This window comes from Marmota monax, unplaced genomic scaffold (genome assembly GCF_021218885.2).
Source record: "Marmota monax isolate L192 unplaced genomic scaffold, Marmota_monax_Labrador192_F-V1.1 WCK01_AAM20220418_F8-fsc00135, whole genome shotgun sequence".
NCBI classification, from domain to species: Eukaryota; Metazoa; Chordata; class Mammalia; order Rodentia; family Sciuridae; genus Marmota; species Marmota monax.
This window is the reverse complement of record NW_026694339.1, coordinates 1,128,419-1,148,795: the sequence shown is the minus strand read 5'-3', so window position 1 is coordinate 1,148,795 and position 20,377 is coordinate 1,128,419. Positions and strand designations below refer to the sequence as shown.

At 30.7% G+C, this 20,377-nt stretch overlaps 1 protein-coding gene across 3 annotated transcripts in view; it reads left to right on the top strand.

The window, feature by feature from the left end:
* The window catches only part of Elp4 (elongator acetyltransferase complex subunit 4), a 257,694-nt gene that overhangs the window by 125,024 nt on the left and 112,293 nt on the right, over positions 1 to 20,377 (top strand). For all 3 annotated transcript variants that reach the window (XM_046467546.2, XM_058586495.1, XM_058586494.1), the window contains exon 9: positions 931 to 1,037. In XM_046467546.2, coding sequence (XP_046323502.1) covers positions 931 to 1,037 — 107 coding nt within the window. The remainder of the gene's footprint in view (positions 1 to 930; positions 1,038 to 20,377) is intronic.

Here is a 20,377-nt window from a genome sequence, read left to right as displayed (position 1 = left end):
TCATTCAAATACACACATAAAACCTTGTACTGGAGAAGTGGTTCAATAAATAATATTTATCTATTTGTTTAAATCTGGAATTTGCCTCACTGCCACCCCCAAATTCAGGCATCACTGTCCTTGGGATGGTGATTTTTAAATATGAACTGAGTCAGGCAGAAAGATGCACTGAAGAATCTTCCATGTCTTCATCTATGGGAAATGACCCCTAGTTTAGTCAGAAACTACATTAGGCTGCACAAAAGCCATCCAATACCCTTGTCAGAAAAAATTAGCAAGTATTTCTACTGACAAGAACCCAAAGCTCAAGGTTTACCTAGCACTGTTTCAAAGCTTATAACAGTCACATAAAGGTCTAACATGCCACAGAAATGAGTGTCTTGGGATGGTATAGGGGTTAATGTTTGATCCTAGAGTATGTTCTGAAATGTAGTTTTCTTCAATGGTTTGTTCAAGTCATTAATGAGGTACAAAACGAAATACTTTTTATTAGTGCTTCACTGGTTATCAGTAACCCATAAGCCTTGTTTTGCTGGCTGCTTACTGGTGCATTTAATAAAATAAAGATCACTCAGTGGTGCCGTGGGCAGCATGCAAGGTGATAGCCATATTTGCTTACTGTAAATACAAGAGAAAATCACACACAAACCGGCTGTAGTTTTGACAAGTATTAAGATCCCTCTTTACATCTGTACTTCTGTACCAAAGTGCAATTAGTTTTCCTCGCACAAGGATTTCTGTTTATCTTATTCTGCTTGATTACTTGAGTATAATCACACCATTTGCTTCATTGCTCCTGGTAGTAAGCTCCAGTTTTAAAAGGGGAGGATGCTTGTGTGTAAATTTACAGGATTCTGCTGTAAGACTCTTTAATTTATGCATCTGGTGACAGTTTTTAAATTTTTTTTCTTTTAATTTCTTTTCTATAAGGTTTGATTCATATTCGGCAAATTCCTCGGCTTAATAACTTGATTTGTGATGAATCAGATGTCAAAGACTTAGCTTTTAAATTAAAAAGGAAGCTATTCACCATTGAGGTAAGAGAAATTTTATATTTTAGTTCACAGTCTTGAGGTAAATGATATCCTCCTCCTTTTTTAAAATTATTTTTACACTTTAATAAAATTTCTAAGATATGTTTCATGTTAAATATTAAGTTATTTTGATGTAACAAAATAGTTTACTATCGTTTTATTTTAATGATGTATCATTAGAGTATAGCAAAAGTGATTTTGTTTTACATGTCTGTCAAAAGTAAGCTCCAAACTTACGTGATAAATATGATATGTATATTTCCAAGGCTTTCAAAGGCATATTTAATTAAATGTTAATGAGCTGTGCTACTGTGTGTGGAATGTGAATACTACTCACATTGTGTATGGATAAGAAAGAGAATTCTTATCTATATTCTAAAAGCATTTTTCTTTACTGTTAGTGAAATTACCTTTCACTTTACATGCTGAATTAAACAAAGTATAATTTACACTACTGGCTTTAAACAAATTTTCTACAACACTTAAAAACTTTTTTTGTGACCTTTATGCAAGCAATGATGACAGAAAGCAGTAGCACAAAAGATTTATTTCAACTTAATCTTGCTAAAGAGCAAATGAACATAGAACTATTAAGCAATTAGAGTTGATGTTTTTATTAACGAAGTAAATGTTCAGAGAGAGATGGCTTTTGGGTGATGTGATAGTTATCAGTATAGTGCAATTTTTTTTTTTTTAACAAAGACATAAAACAGCCTAGCAGCCTTGACAAACCATTTTGTTTAATCTCTTTTCAAATGAAAAGCTCTTAAGCAGGCCACTTGTCTTAACTGCTTGAAACCATAAAAAGAGAGAATTGCCACCAATAAATTAGCATATTTTTAACTTCATCACCAAATGATGGTCAATGTGGCTTGGCACTGCTTTGGTGTTTGGGACTTCACCCTTAAGTGACCACTTTGGCCCTTTTTTGACCCTCTGCCCTCTTTAAGCTGGCCACTTGATAAGGTAACTTAATGGTTCTCTCTCTTTTTCTTTTTCCCTTTCCATTTGCAAGTAGCACTAACCTATAAATCATTGTAAAGGCCCTATCCAGTGACAAATTAATGTGCCCTCCCCCTAATTAATGGTCATCAATGTCCTTAATTATCTAATCCTATTGAGAGCAGTTAATAGTTAATCAGGCAGCCAGTTCTTCAAGCAGGTCATCTCTGCAGGAGTGTTAGAAGTTTCTCATCTGGGGACACTCCCTTCAAAAGCCACTTAAAGCCAAAAGAGTGAGAGTGTAGAAATAGTGATTCTTGAGCTAATTTGCTTTAGTTCTCAAAAGAAACCATTGAAATGGAACCCAACACTGTAATTGTTCAAACATTGTTTCAGCTTTTCTAGTAGAATACTGAGTAATTTACCATTATATTGCTTAAAACTTTAGAGGTATAAATTTATAGCTTGTTGTTCCAAGGAAAGCAGGCTTATCATTTTATTTTAAGTGGAGTTTATATTTTAAATGAAAGATGTAAATTGCACCCTTTTCCCCAAAATCAAAATTCTGTCAACCAAATCTAGGTATCATTTCTATTATTATCAAAATTAAGCAAGGTGATTCCCCAATGAAAACAATTATTGTGCTCAAAGATTAAAGTAGTACAGTATATGAATCATATTTATAATCTCTCTTCCTCTTTCTTTTTTTTTTTTTTTTTTTTTTTTGGAGAGTTGGGAAGGAAGAGAAATGATGGACTTACATAATGTCAAGTGGAACCTCTTCTTTGAATAACTAGGTTCTAATAGAGACTGCACTTTACCATTAGAGCTGTTGAGAGATCTTTTATTAACCACACAAGTTTACATTCCTATTTTCTTTTTTCTTCTTCTCACTTTACTAAATTCAGAGAGCCATTATAATTGGTCACCCTGTGCTTTGGAAGCAATATTATAAAACATTGTTTTTTAAGAAGTGAATATTCAAAACAATTGATCAGATCCTTTGCCTTTTGGCTTATAACCTAATCAGAAAAGAATTTTGGGTTTTCTTAATAGAAATATAGGTGAAACCCATTCTAAATAACTTATTTACTTATGCTATAATATTAAATTTGGTTATTAGAAAAATATAAAGAATCTAACAAACTTAAGTACATGTAGGTGTAATTCAAACAGAATAAAAGCATGTAGTTTATCTAAAATTAAGTGCTTTCAGTATAGCATTATGCATTATAAAATGCATACCCAAACAGATAGCAAGTCTTTAGGGATATATTATAGAAACTAGAAACAAAAGTAGACATTACCTGGAAGTAATTAGTTCAAGGATTCCTTTATTAGGAGAAAAATCATCAATCGTGTGCCAATGTTTTAGTATATACAACAAATCCATTTTTTTCAATAGCCTGATGCTTTAAAAACATAATTTCATACTAGTTTGTAAAATCTGAGACTATAATATACCAGACATTATATCTGAGTCTTCTTTCAGAAGCAAAAGGTGGTGCTTTGGCAGGTAAAGTAAAAATAGCTTTTCTGATTTCATGTTGGCAGATTTGTTACATATTGAAATTAATTCTTCTTTACATGGTCTCAAAAAGGAACATAGTTTGAGATACAGAACAAAAGAAACAGGCCAACACCCTTATCCATATTTTTAGGGTACTTTTTTATTTAGTCATTGCCCTTTTTATGTATGAAAACTGATTAATATTTTTTACTAACAACTACTAGGTCTTTTAGCAGATAAAACAACTTTAATAGTCTCTAATTTATTTGAGTGATTTGGAGAAGTCAAAAGAATATTTTTTCCTTCTTGGAGTATGTATTGGTATTATCCAGAAAAGTGGAAACATTTATCTAACCACAATAAATTATTACTGACACCTATAACTATAAAACTGTGTAAATTAGCACCATCTATAAAAACCATAGCATAATCATATCTATACTAATAACACTAAAATCCTAGTATGTATTCTAGGTAAGTATTCACCAAAGAACTAAGAATAGGATCATTTACAAGCAGGTGTACAATCTTTGTTGAAATATACACACTGTAGAGAAATTATAAATAGGGATTTTAACCAAATAATGCAGCTGTAAATATTATATAAGCGCCACTGGTTAAGTGACCCATGCATACTGCCTTCACGGTTACTACTTGATATATAGTTTCATTTCTGAGGTGAAATTAATGGCTTAAACTTGCATTATTTTAGTTTCTGTGATTATTTTGCTTCTTTAATGTGATTATCATAAGCTAATTTTTTCTTACATTATAATTATGATATAGTTGTAATACATAAACAAGTAAGATTTGGTAGAATTTGAAATATGGCTGCTATTTGATTATATAAAAGCAGAATTTTCACTTGCATTTAATATTATTTTGTTATTTTGATGTGTTTTGAGCTTCTACATTCTATAAATATAATTTTCTAATGTGAATGATAATGTATTATTAGTTGCAACATCTGTAAGTTTATTACAAAGAGGGTTTCTACTTACGGGAAAGTTTTTCAGCTGTAAGAATCAGTGTTTTTAAGTTCAAGTCAGAGTACGATCACTGGGATATGCCAAAAAGTACAAGATATATATCATTTACTAAAAACTTCCAGTATATGGATTAACAATATTCAGTCTTGAATTGTCCCAGAAGTAGTAAGTATCATAAATAATGCCTATGTGGATCTTGTAGACTAGATGAATATTGAGAGCAGAAAATGTCAAAGTGTACCAAGTTTTTTCAGGGTGGCCTTATGATACTTTGTACTTAATTCAGAATACAGATCTCAGTACCATTCCAATCACCAGGAATTTTTTTCTTAAGTATTAAGACCAGAATCATGGGTGACACTGGTATGAATTAGCTTTTCTTTGATGCTATCACATAACTTGATATGACTACAGAATTATTTGAAATTTTTACATTTTGGAAAAGTATAAATTCTTGTAAACTACTAAACACAATGAAAATGCTTAGCAAATTGAGTTGTTGCTTAATACTTTAGTCTTAGGTTTACTTTCTTCTCTACATTTATTTTCAATAGTCTTTCCAATTTTTAAATGAGAAGTAAGAGGGTGAATATATGTTTAGTATATCTAGAGATGGGGAGAGGAAGAGTTAATTTGCTTGTCAATTCACAGTTATGTCACTAAGTATAATAATGGAAAACTAAATGTCAGACTTAGAAGCCTTATTATAAGTAGGACCATCGTGGGCCATATAGTCTAATATACTTTGTCTGATAATGATGCCCATCAGAAATATTGGTTTCTTTTTAAGTTAGTTTTTATTCCAGTTAGCCAAAAATAAATGTAAAAAATCAAAGTTCAACATAATAGGCATCTATACATTTTTGTGAAACATAAATGAACATTCTTCAACAATCAAGTGTAATTTCCTATCTGTTCACATTTTAATATTTATTATATTACTATGCCCATTCATACTTTAATTCCTGAGAGAGACATATAGCAGTATCCTATATATTTTACATTCCATAGTGAACCTATCAAAAGTGCATACCACCTTAAGGGGAACACAGTTTTGAGACTGTCTAATCCTATTTCTTCCCACTTTGGAATCTTAATTAGAAGAGATAAGGAAAAAAAAAACATCATTTAACTAAATTATTGTCTTGAGTCTGTAGCAAAAGGTATAATCCGCAATTGGGCCAATTAGTGAACCCCATAGTTAGCTATGCTGCAGCGAACAATTTGATTAGATCTGACACCATCCTAGTTCCCACTGTTGTTTTGCCAGGTATGATGGTCAGACTTCAAAGAGCTTGAGGCATCAGCAGGGCAAGGTTTGGAGGCCAGCTTAGGTCCGGTTGTTAATCTCTCTGCTAAAACCACAGCAACTCTCACACAAAACAAGCTTACACGACACAATCATGCGGTATTAAAGTTAGAGTTGAGTCATGCCAATTTGCCTTTGATTTTTTGATGATTGACCAAAGATGGCTACATGACTAGACATATGCTAAAAGTATACTGATTAGGTAATTTCCCAAAATATTTGAAGTATTTTTTAACTTCCTATATAAATGTTGTGAAAACTTACTCCTTTTGATCAAACCTTCCAGAGTAATAGTATTTTATTGGTGAATAATGAGTATTTCTTACTGGCAGCCTGAGTACTAAACTTTTCACTTACCATTTCATCTAAGTTTATCTTTACATTAACAGTTCCTTAAGGAGACTGTAAAAGGAAATTGTTTCTAAGTGGTGAGCTTTTTAAAAATCTATTAAGCCTATTGAAAGAAAAAAAAAACATTTTTCCCTGAGTCATTTATGTTCACTGACAATTTTTCTGAAATTTCTTTATAATTGTTTTCCACTTAAATGTTGAGTAAAGTGCCCTTCCAGAATGTGATTGCATAAGTGTTCTTCTCTCTGCATTCTGATTTGTTGAAATAGTGCAGTAATAGTGACATGTTTCCATTCTGAGAAAAGCCTAAGGCTGCTTTAGTATTATTCCGAATGATTGAAACTGCCATCTTGCTGACTTTCCCTCGGGCAGCACAAGGCCTGTTTGCTTTTGTGTTCATTTCAAATGATGTTCAGCTGGCATAACATCATTGCTTCATTTGGCAAGGAAGATTCAATTCATGTTTGCCTATTATAAAATCTTCTGTATAGTCACCAACACCTAATGTGTTAAACTTGCAATTAATTACATGAAATGAATTGTATTTCTTTGAGAAATATTATTAAAATATCTTGACTATAAACAACTTTATATAAAAGTCTTCATTTTATAAATTGAACTTAAGATCTAATGTTATACCTTGCACTATTTATTATATTAATTCATAAGTACATTTTACTAGGGAAATTTAAGGAAAACATAATATGTTTGAACAACAAGACAATTGCACAAAGCAGAAATCAAATATTTTTAATCCTGTTAATTGTCTTTAGTTCACGCATTTCTCAGAAAGATATTATGGTACCTTCAGTGCAGTTATCAAAACTTTGAAACCAGGATGATATAAACTCAGTATTATCTAAAGATGCAGAGACAAAAAAATTTCTCCTCTTTCCTAAATTTTGAAGTCATGAATGTTTATGTATATGCTCTGTGGTTTGGCTTGGGAAAATTACATGGCAGTACTTTAAGGGTTTTCTTAAAGCATTTGTAGAACTACTGAAGCAGAGTTTACCAGTTTATATGATACTCTCAAGCAGTTCCTTTCACAGTGTGTCATTTATGTGTCTAAGGAAGATAGAAAAAGAAAACAAAATGATGGCAAATCAGAGCTGTCCCATTTCCTCACCTAAACGTAATGTTGAGTTCCTAGTAGATAAGAACATATATTCTGTTAGTATATCCTTCAACATACCTGCATACTAATGCTTAATAAGGTATCTTTGAACTTTGTGGTATATGTAACTTTAAGGATACTTTTTTATCCAAAACATTCCCAGTTTAGTCATTGCCTAAGCATCTTTGCACAGCAAATGTTTGCTTTAATCCTTTCCAGGCCTTCTGTGTATTTGATTGTAGGTTAACTATCTCATTCTCTTCTTTAGAGACAATTTACCCATCTGAAGTATTAAGTTACAATCACATACCCTGTTTTAATTCTTGGTGTAACATTTACATATTGCTATAATTGTTTCACTTCATTTATTTCCTCAACCTCATCAGTAAAATATTAACTCCACAAAAATTAGGGACATTTAGCTGTGTTGTCTGCAACTAAATCCTGAACATTTGTAATAGGTATTCCATAAATATTTGATAAATTACTTTTTTTAAATTAACTTTGTAATAAGTTTCTTAAAAACATGTATTTCATTTGTTCAGAGCATTGTATTGTATGCTTTCACATTCATTACCATATTTAATTATTATTTTATCCTCATAGAAACCCTTGCAGGTAACTATTATACACATTTTAGTAAAGAAATATGAGGAATTACTTAAGCTTCCCAAAGTTGTTCATCTATGGTTACCAGAATTAAATATAGATCTTCTGACTCAGTGTGCAGGGTTACAGTAGAATGTTAAAATGTGTTCAGGAATTCTGATAATTATAATTAATAAAAAATAGTTTCATTAAGTGTTTAACAGGGTCCTAGGAATAATGCAACTGTTTTATAGGTATTATTTAATAGATCTCACAACTTACCAGATACCATTATTATCTACATTTTACAAGTAAGGAAACCTACAGTTCAGAGAGACTAAGCAACTTAATTTACCCAAAGTCAGAGAACCAATAACTAACAAAAGTGACACCTAAATCCAAATTTGTTTTATTCTAAAGCCTGTGCTTTTAACTGTCCACCATGCCCCAATGGTACAAACATTGTATATCTTCAGTGCACTTCATGTCATCAATGTAATATTTAACCATTGTAATAGTTTCAGTATATAAGCCAGAAAGCCTCTGTCCTAAAGAATTTTCAAGCAAGAAATGGATTTTTAAAAATCTCAGAAATAGGTGTACGTTATATATATGTATATGTAATATATATAGACATGGGATATTATGTATGTTAGCATTCATCCTTCTGGCATAACAAGCACTTATGAAATTATGAAGTTTAGGTTAATCATAGCTTATTCCTGATATAACATGATGCTGTTTTATATATAAACCTACTCATATATATGATTATATTAGGGTAGCAATATTGTTCTTTCCTTTCACCTATTTCAGGTAGATTATTATGGAAAATTTATTTTGCCAAAAAGATGCAAAGCCATTGCCTTTGATTGGATTTTAAATCCAACAAAAGCCAGCTACTCTGTACGAAAACAAAAAAATGTGGTTCACTTGTTTCAGCCAACTATTTTGAAATAATTCAAAAGTAAGCCAAATTAACTTACAACGTATTATATTATTCCCTCAAGTTCTGTGTTCAACTTCCTTTGCAAATGTTAATTTGTTCATAATTAGCTAACATGTTTTATGTTATATTTTACATATTTCTAGATTATTTTATATCTCTGAAACATCAAAAATTATCCTGTAAGATAATTAAGATATATGCAACTTCTAAGTTAATAAAGGTCTGCTAAGTTTAATTTTTCAAATTCCGAACTTTTTACTTTTTATCATAATAGCTGTAATGAAGGTTTTATTCATTCTTATCAAAAGCTGTTGTTTTCCTTTGCAAATATTTTATTTGTTGGAAGTTCTCTGAGTACTATCTTTAAGAAAAATTAAACAATAAATCCTATGATTGCAAAGTATTTTCCTCTTTTATTGATTAATACTATTGCAGACATTTCCAACAACTTAGTAATATGAAGAAATTGTGTTCCTCATTAAGGCAACATGATATTAAACTTAAATTTTTAGTTTTTAAAAGATAAGATTGGGGAACAGAGAAAGTAGGGTATAATGGAAATGTATTTAGCCCCAAAACTAGTAAAGCAGTTCTCTTATTTAATTAGAAATTAAAATTCACAACTTCATGCCATGGTGGCCTTTTAGTAAAGTAACCAGTTCAGGTCCTTCATATCTAGATACTGAAGTTCACTGAACTGTTTTGTCAGGTGCTGTCAAATCAACCCACAATTGTTGTAGAGAATCAAATTAAATCATTTTGGCATGAGCTTTCCAGAAATAAGATAACCAATATGAAGGTTTAATGAAATTGAGTATTTGGTTTCAATGTTTTGTAAGATCATCAAAAATATATTGCACTCATTCATAAATTTCTTAGTAAAGCAGTTGAAATATCTGATCCAGTACTTTATTGGAAAATTATTTAAATACCACTGCTTGATATAAATAATATTTGAACATATTTGGGTATATCTTGTTTTAGGTATAGAATGTGTCCAAGGAATAAAACTTCAAAATATATAATAATTTAGTAAAGGGGAGAAGTATCTTTTACTAAAATTAAAAATATTTATTATGAAATAAAGCTGGTATTAATTTTGATATAACTGTTTCCAAAGGTCACTATAAGCAATGTTCTATTTTATTTTGTTTGTTTGCCTTTTTTTTTTTTTTTTTTTTTTTTTTTTTTTTTTGTGCTGGGGATAAAACCCAGGGCCTTGTGCATGCAAGGCAACCATTCTACCAACTGAGCTATATCCCCAGCCCCAGCAATGTTTTATTTGATCAAATTTCTTAAGTCTTTGATTAAGAACTGTTTATGAATATTTAAAATATTTAATTCTCTCCTATGATTAAAAAAATAGTTCGTGACCAAGAGTTATTTTTAAAGGTATTATTATAGTATGGATTTAAATGTCTCAAACTTTTCACTTGTACATTTTGATATACATTTTTATTGTTAATATTTCTACCATTTCTGCTCAATAACCTAAGAAATATTTTCCTAACTTATACTGTAGCTATGGTGTAGCTTTGAAAAAGCTTGTAACAAAAAGCCCCTTGGTGCAATTTAAAGGTCACTTGTACATATTGTAATAGGCTACTCATTTACAAGATCTTTGTGAAGGGTCACTGCTATAGCATGAAATGAATTGCCCTTATTGAGCTTATAAATAAATGGGTCAACTTATCTTCTATTCAGTAAGCAAAGGAAAAGGCTAACACAATACTAATTTATTAATATTTTTATAAGTAAATTACTAAAATGTTAAGCAAAACCACATGCATTAGCGCCACATTCTTGACATAATTATAGAAAATTATTGAAACATATAATTACAGCTTTTAAGGGAAAACTGCTTATATATATTAAGTATATACATATTTGTTTATTTGTTTAAATATATGGATCATGTCCACGTAGAGCAAAAAACAGCACAGTGGTATATGTTCAACTATTTACCATTAAACTATCATATTTCAAAATAGCTAACTTATATAGTCCATTTTTTCTGTACTGATTTTCAAACCTTGTCAGAGAAAAGTATTAAAAAGAAATCAAACTACGTAGTGGTTTATTTTAATTATCTTTCACAGCCCCTCCAGTACTCTAACGAGTTAAAATGGTTCAGGTAAAAATATTAGTAATGGTCTGTACTAAATGAATTCAGTAGCCTGATTTTTCAATAAATTAAATTTTTAAATAAAACTAAATATAATAATGGAAATATTTTTCTTTTATAATAATATTAATACTTCGATTTTTGCATATAATACATATATTTATGATGTGGAAGTCATTTTTAGTTTCAAAAAATCAAATTGTAGAAACTGGAGATATAGCTTAACAGTAAAGCACTTGCTAGCATGTATGGGGCTCAAGGTTCAATCCCCAGCACCATCAAAAAAAAAAATCAAATTGTAAAAGTATACTAATGAAATAAATTTATCTAGCACTTTTAGATTCTTCCCTTTGCATTTAGACATTCAGACACACAACAACCACACACCCTTAATTTGGGGGGTCTGGTGGTCACTGCATACTATCAAAAATAACAATAAAATTAAATTTCTAGTGAATGCCAAACAAAATCTTCTAGGTTAAATAAAAGTAAGTTAACATTGGATTTCAACTAAGATTCAAATGAACATTATCCTTTAAAAACCTGTGGGACTGGCTGGTCTATAGAAGTACTAAAGCTGGTTATGAAATAGAATGAACCCTGATCCAGGACTGCTCTTCTCTGCTTGTCATTTAGTTCTTGAATATCTACTCTACTTGTTTTGTTTATTTTTGCTGCTGTACTTAAGTAGAGGGAAAACAGCATGCATTTCTGAAATCTCTTTTATACAGTACCAACATTTTGGAAAAATATCATTCTTTTAAAGGCAAAAGTGCTATGAACTTAGGCCTGTTTTATTCATCATCACATCCCTTTCCAACTTCAATGCCTGATCATGTATATACTCAGCAAATATTGAATGAATGGATGAATGAATAAACGAATGCCTTCTTGACACTGGTCAAAACATTCTAGACAGTGTGACCATAAAAGTCTTACCATCAGCTGAGCATGGTGACGCATGCCTGTGATCCCAGCAACTCAGGAGGCTGAGGCAGGAAGATCACCAAGTTCAAGACCAACTTCAACAACTTAGCAATGCCCTAAGCAACGAAGTGAGACCCTGTCTCAAAATAAAAATAAAAGAGGCTGAGGGTGTAGCTCCGTGGTTAATTGGCCCTGGGTTCAATCCCCAAAACCAAAAAAAAAAAAAACCTTCAGACTATATATGGAATAGTCTAATAATGCTAATATAGTTTAATATAGTTTTCCATAGATGCTCAAATATACTTTTAAGGTTTTTCATAAGTAAAATGACTTTCAGCAATTATCAGCTAATAATATAAAGTGTTATAGCTGAAATATGAAGTAAAACTGTACTCCTCAAAAATATCAGATAATCATGAGCAAGGTCATAGTTCAGCAGTGGAGTACTTGCCTCCCACGTGTGAGGCCACTAGGTTCAATCCTCAGCACCACATAAAAACAAATAAATAAAGTAAAAGTATTTTGTCCATCTACAAATAAAAATATTTTTTAAAATAGCAATTAATCAATGAGAAAGAAAGTTCTAGTTAACAGTATGTGATATGGGGTCTGAATCATTTTTTCATTATTGCCATGTTATTACATTGAGATTTATTTTGAATGCTTCATCTTAAAAGATCTAATAATAAATTTTCAAATTTATAAATGTCAATAAAGAGTTTCAAATCTGATTCCTGATGTGAACTAAAATTTATTTATTTATTTATTTAATATTTATTTTTTAGTTATCGGCAGACACAACATCTTTGTTTTGTATGTGGTGCTGAAGATCGAACCCGGGCCGCACGCATGCCAGGCGAGCGCGCTCCCGCTTGAGCCACATCCCCAGCCCCGTGAACTAAAATTTAGATTAAGTTTCTAAAAGTCCTCTAGAGCATAAATCCTAATTCCCTCATTTGAAGTACCAATACTTTCTAATCCCTGTTGACTATTATTATTTCTTGTGTTACTATTCCTAGTATTCAGTAGCAAATATAGTTAGTTATTTCATTGCCTATATGTGTTCCTGGCTTTAACAAAAATATTATATATATATATATATATATATATATATATATAGAGAGAGAGAGAGAGAGAGAGAGAGAGAGAGAGATGGATGAAGTATAAAATGGAATTTGTAACATTTTGGACATTTTGGTTTAAATGTATTTTAACAGCAAAGTAATACCTTTTCCATCATAAGAGAATCTAGGACTATCCTTACTAAAGAATCATCCATTGGCCTCTTAGTGAACATAAAGCTGACAAGTTCCAATCTAGTTCTTTAGTTTGACTTCTTAAGAATATTCTCCTGAGAAATCCAGAAATAAATTTAATTAGGAACAGTTATAATCAAAAGAAAATTTTGTAGAAAATAATTTATAACTGCATTTCCTTCACGTAACCTATTGACTTGTTAGCTTAGTCAAAAAACAGAAAGAATACTGATAAAAATATTTTAAAACCATGATCTACTCTTCATAGTACCAAAAGTACTTTGCTTTAGCATTCAATCATTATAGCATCCCCATCTACTCCCATTTATTCAAACGGTTCTTATGTATTGGTCCATGTAAAATTAAGTGTGGAAAGGGCAGAATAAAACCAGTTATGACCCTGTTGCATTAGATCATGAAGTATTGAAATACAAATAGGCCTATTTGTTTTGTCTCTGAATACTTTTACACTACTATTGCTAAATTGAAAATTTATGGCCTGTAAAACCAAAAATATTTACAGAGAAAATTTGCTATAAAGAAGACTTACTTTAGAAGGCTACATACTTTAAATAAAATTTGCTAATTGTCAATTGAGTGATATGATTTATAGTTTTAAATTAAGCTTTATTTGAAAAATAATGGATGCACACAATCATTTGGTGTGTAATTTGCACTTAAAAATTAATACATTCTCTTTGAGAAAACACTTAAATTTTTCTTAGGTTGCATTAATGTCTCTTTGAGAAAATAGTTAAATTTCATAAAAGGTTAAAATTGGAAGGGAGATTAATGTGCTTCAAAGCTAACTTCTTATTATGTGCACATATTTTCTCATCCAGCTTCTCTGTAATCACGTGGAACTCACTTTCTTAGAGGCACCCCATTTCATTCTCTACCAGATTCTTTCAGATGCTAAAGCAGCCTCTCATCCATTAGTACTAATTTTGCTTTCTGAAGCCACATGAAAATTGCTATTTTCTCTGTACCCTTACTGTACTTAATATATGAGGAACAATTTTAATTATTATGTATATCTTCTTTATCATCCTTAGATTTATATTTCTTTTATAAAACATTAAAAATTAACTATGATGTTTATTATATGTCTTACTTAGAACTTAAGCATGAAGCCCATATAATTTTAAAAACATCCTTTAAAGGAATCTTTTTTCGCTTTTGTAAAGTAGAGCATTAATTAGATATACTAAAGTAATAGTTTTGAATCCTGAAGTAAAAAATGCTTTATGAATTACATTTTTATACAATTTAAATATTAAAATTCAATGTTTTTATTTGTAGCATGTTTAAATACACAGATAACTTCATATGATTAAAAATGATAAAAGTCAATGTAAATGTGATATTTTTGAAATATCAAATATCTCTTAAAATAATTAAAGATAATTTTACTATGTAAGTAAAACAAAAATGTAGCATTAAACTTTAATGACAGAATATTGAGGTATGAGGACATATTTCTAAGTATTGATTTTTATCAGTAGGAATGCACAAAGCCACACCATCCAGTGTCTAGAATTGTCAAAGCAGAAGGTTTCAGCAGACATTTATGGATCAAGAAGTCTTGCTTATTTTCATTTTGTATTTTTTTAATTATAAAAATTTCTTAGGCAAGGGAACAAGATCATATTGAAGGTTAAAATATAGATATAGTCTTATAAGTAAGTTAGTGCTGGTAAGATTACTTTTAAGCCATAGGAAGCTTAAGTTGGAATGTTTATCATTTAGATAGGAAATTTTAACATGAGAACACTTTTACTCAAAATAGCTTTTATTTAAATTAATGCAAAATATTATACTTTAATTAAGTACTTATTAGTGACTTTGGCATTTGAAAACTGTCTTAAAATTAGGTAATACAACCCCCCTTTTCAGAGGGGGTTTATAATATAGACTAGAAAAGATTGCATGAAATACCACACAAAAAGGACTCAACTTAGTGTTTTCAGCCTAATAAAAATGTTGTAAAAATACTTGTAAGCTTGAAAATCACACTAGCTATTCTTGTTTCAAATTCTGTTTAATATATTGTTCTGTATGATTTTATAATAAACAGATTACTCCTTGAACAGGAATTAAGAATAAAGCTGCCAGGAAGGGGTTTTGTTGTCAGAGTAGTTCCCGCCTCATGTTTTGTAAGAGATTTCATGGTCCCATTGTAAAGAGTAGATGATTTAAAACGTGTTCCCAAGATAAACTTTCCCATTGTCATTAATGAGGATGGATAATACTGAGTGACAAGTGCATTAGGAATGACACAGAAAGAGCTGTTAGATTTGTCAGAGCGTATCACTTCAGGCATTGACACTTGAGGACATTCTTTTTTGTGGATATTTGGTTGGGGGGGGAGTCTGATTTAAAGACACCAAAGTTTGTGTTTACTGATAGAATGATGTATTTTACAATTTATAAATATATATTTTCCAGTGTTTATAAAATATTTGGAAAGTTGGTTAGATTGAGTTCTTCCACATTTGAAGTTCAATCTTTTGTTATATTCCAATTTCTTTCCAAGAAAGTCATCAAACTGCATTAGCATTGCACTTCAAATATTTCTACAAAACTAAGTTGTCCTTTTTAAAAAGTCACTTCTCAGAATATCCAGTGAAAGGAAGGATACAAAAATTATGTAAACTTTTAAGTTTTTGTTGCCCGATTATATATAAAAGGCATCATCTTGAGAATGAATATTTTGAAATAAGAAAATACATATAATTATTACCACCCTAAAAATACATTACTTCAGAGAAACCTTTTAAGTATTAATCAGTAAACAATTAATAATGTATGACTTTGCTGGTTATTTAAAGCATTTCCAAACTGATGTATGCCTCTCGATTTCAATTTTGAACATGCAATTGGTCACTTTTTCGCCTTGGTTCATCTTTGGTGCTGCCAACCAAATTTTGTCTCTGTATACCTTTTTGACACTAATAATGACTGAGTCTGTGTTCATTTGAGTTCAAGATTTCCCAAGCGGCAGTTTGGTGCTGGGATAAACTATGTATCATGATTACATACCACTAATCTGTCTCAACCAAACCACCCTATGACTGAAATTATACTTGACAGTTTACCTCTTCTTGATGAGCCTGAGGTGAACATAGCTACAAACCATCCCTGGGAGGACATGGCAACTACTCCATATGCTAGGGAGGGGCCTTTTATTTGTGACACAAGACTTCAACTATGCCTGTAACACAAGGGAGGTTTCTCTCTCCACCCCTGTCTTTCCCTCTCCTTCTCTGTCATTTTTCTAATATTTAATAGTATTACTTCTCTATTTCACAAAATTCTTTGCAAAAAAATATTTGGTAAACACTTGCAGGCACTCTAAGTTTTACGTATAATGTTAGCTTTGCCATATGTTTAAAAACCATAAAGTCATTTTTAAAATATGTATGCTTTCTAAAATTTGTTCTATTATATACCATAGTTGTCAAATATTGAATATTTCCAATTAGTATCTGACACTAATCAGAATTCATCAGTTCTAAAAACATCTTAATATTTTGTATAATGAAAATGTTTCTTAGAATGAGTTTCTCAGAAAATATTTTCATTTTAACATAAAAATGTTTTTAAAAATAGTTTCAAATTCTTTAAATTTTTTAAATAAATTTAAAGAGAATAAATTGAAGACTATACTAGAAAACATTTAGGGTTTTTTTAATAAAGATTTTCTATCCAGACTTAATTAACATTTTCTACAATTGCTAAAGTCTAGTGAAAAATGGCTACTAAAGGAAATAAATTAGTTACTGCCTTATATCGTATTTGAAAATGCTTTTCCTTTGGAGTCAAAATATTATCAAACATTTTTGAAGTGATGGACAAAAAGAGGTTTAAAGCCTTACTGTTAATACTCTGGAAAAAAGAAAAATCTAAAATAATTTTCAAGAATGTGCATGGAGGGTTAAAGACTAGTTTTTACAACCAACATAGAGGCCCAAGTGAATAACAGACTTAACTTGGGAAAGGAAATACCAAGGTTATTTAAATGAAGGCATTTGGATATTAAAATGGCTTTTCATAGACCACATACAGAAAGTTTTTTATAAAATAGAATCTATTTTAATCTGTCCTAGATAGTTAAAATGTGATTCTATCAGAAGAGGTTCAAATGGCTAGAAAAGTTTGGTCAGTAGCGTTCTGTTATATCATCAGAGCAAGCACTTATTAAGCTTATTTCTGTTCTTTATTTTTAAATAAAGTTTAGTGCTCCCTAAGAAAAATATTTTCTATAATATTATGAAGTAATAGTTATAATTCTAATTCAATCTGCAAACATTTTTGTAAAGCACCTGTTGTCAAATAAACATCAACTTTATTTTGGAAATTTATGAAAATTAGTTTTCCAATATCACAGAGGTGATTATTGAGTCTGCATAGTAAATGAAGCATTTATATTTTTAATGGAATATAAATTACTTTTAATAATAAATTTAATCTTTTTATTTTCTGTTACTTTTATTTTAATTAATACAGTATGTGTTAGTGAGCCAAATAAGATTTCTATAATCACCTAAAATAAATATTCTAAAGAAACCATCAAAATACAATATATTTTCACATTTAAAATTTTTCAGTTATATAAATTGTACCACTGAGCTACATAATATAATCCGGTGACATCTATTTCTGAAGAAGTACTATCAAAGGAAATTAGTAAACTATTTATATATATTCTTTATTCCAAAAGAAATTAAATGAAAAATGTCTAATTTATACACTGATTCATGCTAGGCGGACTTAATTCTGTGCTAAATTTTAACTTAGGCAGTTAAATCTGTGATCCATTCATCTTATCATACCAAGTTATTCCTCCCATCTAATTACATGATCATTAAATGTACTTTTTATTGTAGGATGCATCTGCATTATTTTTTAAAAATAAAGTCACTTCTATTTTTCCTACAAGTATCTATTTTCTAATCAGAATAGTTGATACTACATTGCTTTGCAGTAAATATTCAAAAATTTAAAAATGGTAATTATTGAATACTTATAATCCAAAAAAGTAATTGCTTCATTTGAGAAGCAGAATTGGTTTATATCAAATTTAGAAAACAAGCAAATTATGATATTTTATGTAATATTTAAATAATTATGCTTTTAGTATTTTAATAGAAGCCTTTTTCAACTCTTTAATATACATTTATGCCTAAACATAATACATTGTGAGTCCTATAAAAATGTGACAATAAAGTAAAATGGTCATGCCTTTTAGCAAGTAAACTGTATAAAATTATACAAAAAAAAAATGCCTTATATCATCCTATACAGCAAAATTATTGTGTTCTTCAGACTTTAATAAAGTGATTGGCAGAAGTCAAATCGCTTGTTTCCTACCTCAAGAAAAAATAGTCCTTTCCCATTATTATTACTTAAAATAATTCCCTTTGCTTTAAATATCAGGATGAAATTTCTGTGATGTTCTGTGTGTGTGTGTGTGTGTGTGTGTGTCTATAAGAGCCCTATAAAAGAAGTGGTCTGTCAGATTTTTAATATTCTGACAGAATGAAACAATCATTATTTCAATATAATGTACATTGGAAGCTTAGGGACTGATTATGTGAGAATGAAATCAATCTTACATGTTATTAATTCATTTAGTAAATTCCTTTGGAGGTATTTAGGTGAATTTTTACTCTGGTCCAGTGCTTTTTATTAAAATATGTGTTGAGGAAGTCAGTGCCTATGCCATTATGTTGGAGTATTGAGCCTACGTTTTCTTCTAGTAATTGCAGAGTTTCTGGTCTTATTCCTAGGGCTTTGATCCACTTTGAATTGACTTTTGTTCAGGGTGAGAGATAGGGATCAAGTTTCTATCTATGGATATCCAGTTTTCCCAGTACCATTTGTTTAAAAAGCTAGTTTTTCTCCAGAGTATGTTTTTGGTACCTTTGTTGAATGTTAGATGACTCCATCTATGTGGATTTGTCTCTCTATCTTCTGTTCCATCGGTCTTAAAGTCTGTTTTGGTGCCAATATTATACAGTTCTTGGTACTGGAGCTCTGTAGTATAATTTGAGATCCAATATTGTGATGCATCCAGCAATTGCTTCTCTTGCGCAAGCTGCCTCTCTCCTCATCTCTTTCCTTAACAGTCAAGTTGCATCTTGACTGTTTCACCTTCAGTCTTCACAATGGCCCATTCCTCTATCACTTCATGTCTTTTGTAAATGCCAAAAACAATCTTCCCTTTTCCTCCAAGCATTCTTGGTAGATCAATCTTATTCTGAATTTAGTCTTCAACGTACATCTCATTTCCTCTAAAATTTCTTCCTAATTTTTCAAGACTGGGTTAGGTAGCCTACTTCTGTCCTCCTGAAGTACCTTATAAATTACCTCTTTTGCAGTACTTACAACATTATTATAATTTCCTATTTCCTTGGTGTTTCTCTTCACTGTACTATAAAAGAGTGGCAGAAACTCTTTTTTTAATTTATTTTATTTTATTTCATTTATGCATCCACAGCACCTAACACAGGAACTAGCATGTAACATGTATTCAGTAAATATTTGTTCAGTGAGTTAAAAAAACACGTAACATGTTGAACTCTGTCTGCTGAATACCTGACTACATCTCTAAAGCTTTCCGTGTGGGTTTGGGTTGTCTGTTCTTTGAGTGGGATCATTAGTAATCATTCTCTAAACCCAAATCAAACAGTTTAAATTTTCTGTAATTACCAAACAGTGTCTTGTCTAAAGATTTACATACTCTATTTGGACTATTGCCCCACATCATCCTGGACTTTTGTTTTTCCCTCTTGTTCTTGGTACTAAATACAGGGCCTTGCACATGTTAGGCAAGAGCTCTAGCACTGATCCATATCATCAGCCCTTTTAATTTTATTTTGAGACAGGGTCTCACCAAGCTGTTCAGGCTAACCTCAAACTTGCAATCTTCCTGCCTTAGCTTCCTGAATAGTGGGATTATAGGCACATGCCACCACGCCCAACTTCAACCTATAAGATTTTTTTAAAAAAAATCTCTCTTAATCTTTTCTTCTTTATAATTTTTTATTTTAATTTATTATGACAGCAGAATGCATTACAATTCATATTTCACATACAGTGTACAATTTTTCATATCTCTGGTTCTACACAAAATAGAGTCACATCATTCGTGTTTTCATACATGTACTTAGGGTAATGATGTCCATCTCATTCCACCATCTTTCCTATCCCCATGCCCACTCTTTTCCCTCCCCCCTCCTTTGCCCTATCTATAGTTCATCTAATCCTTCCATGCC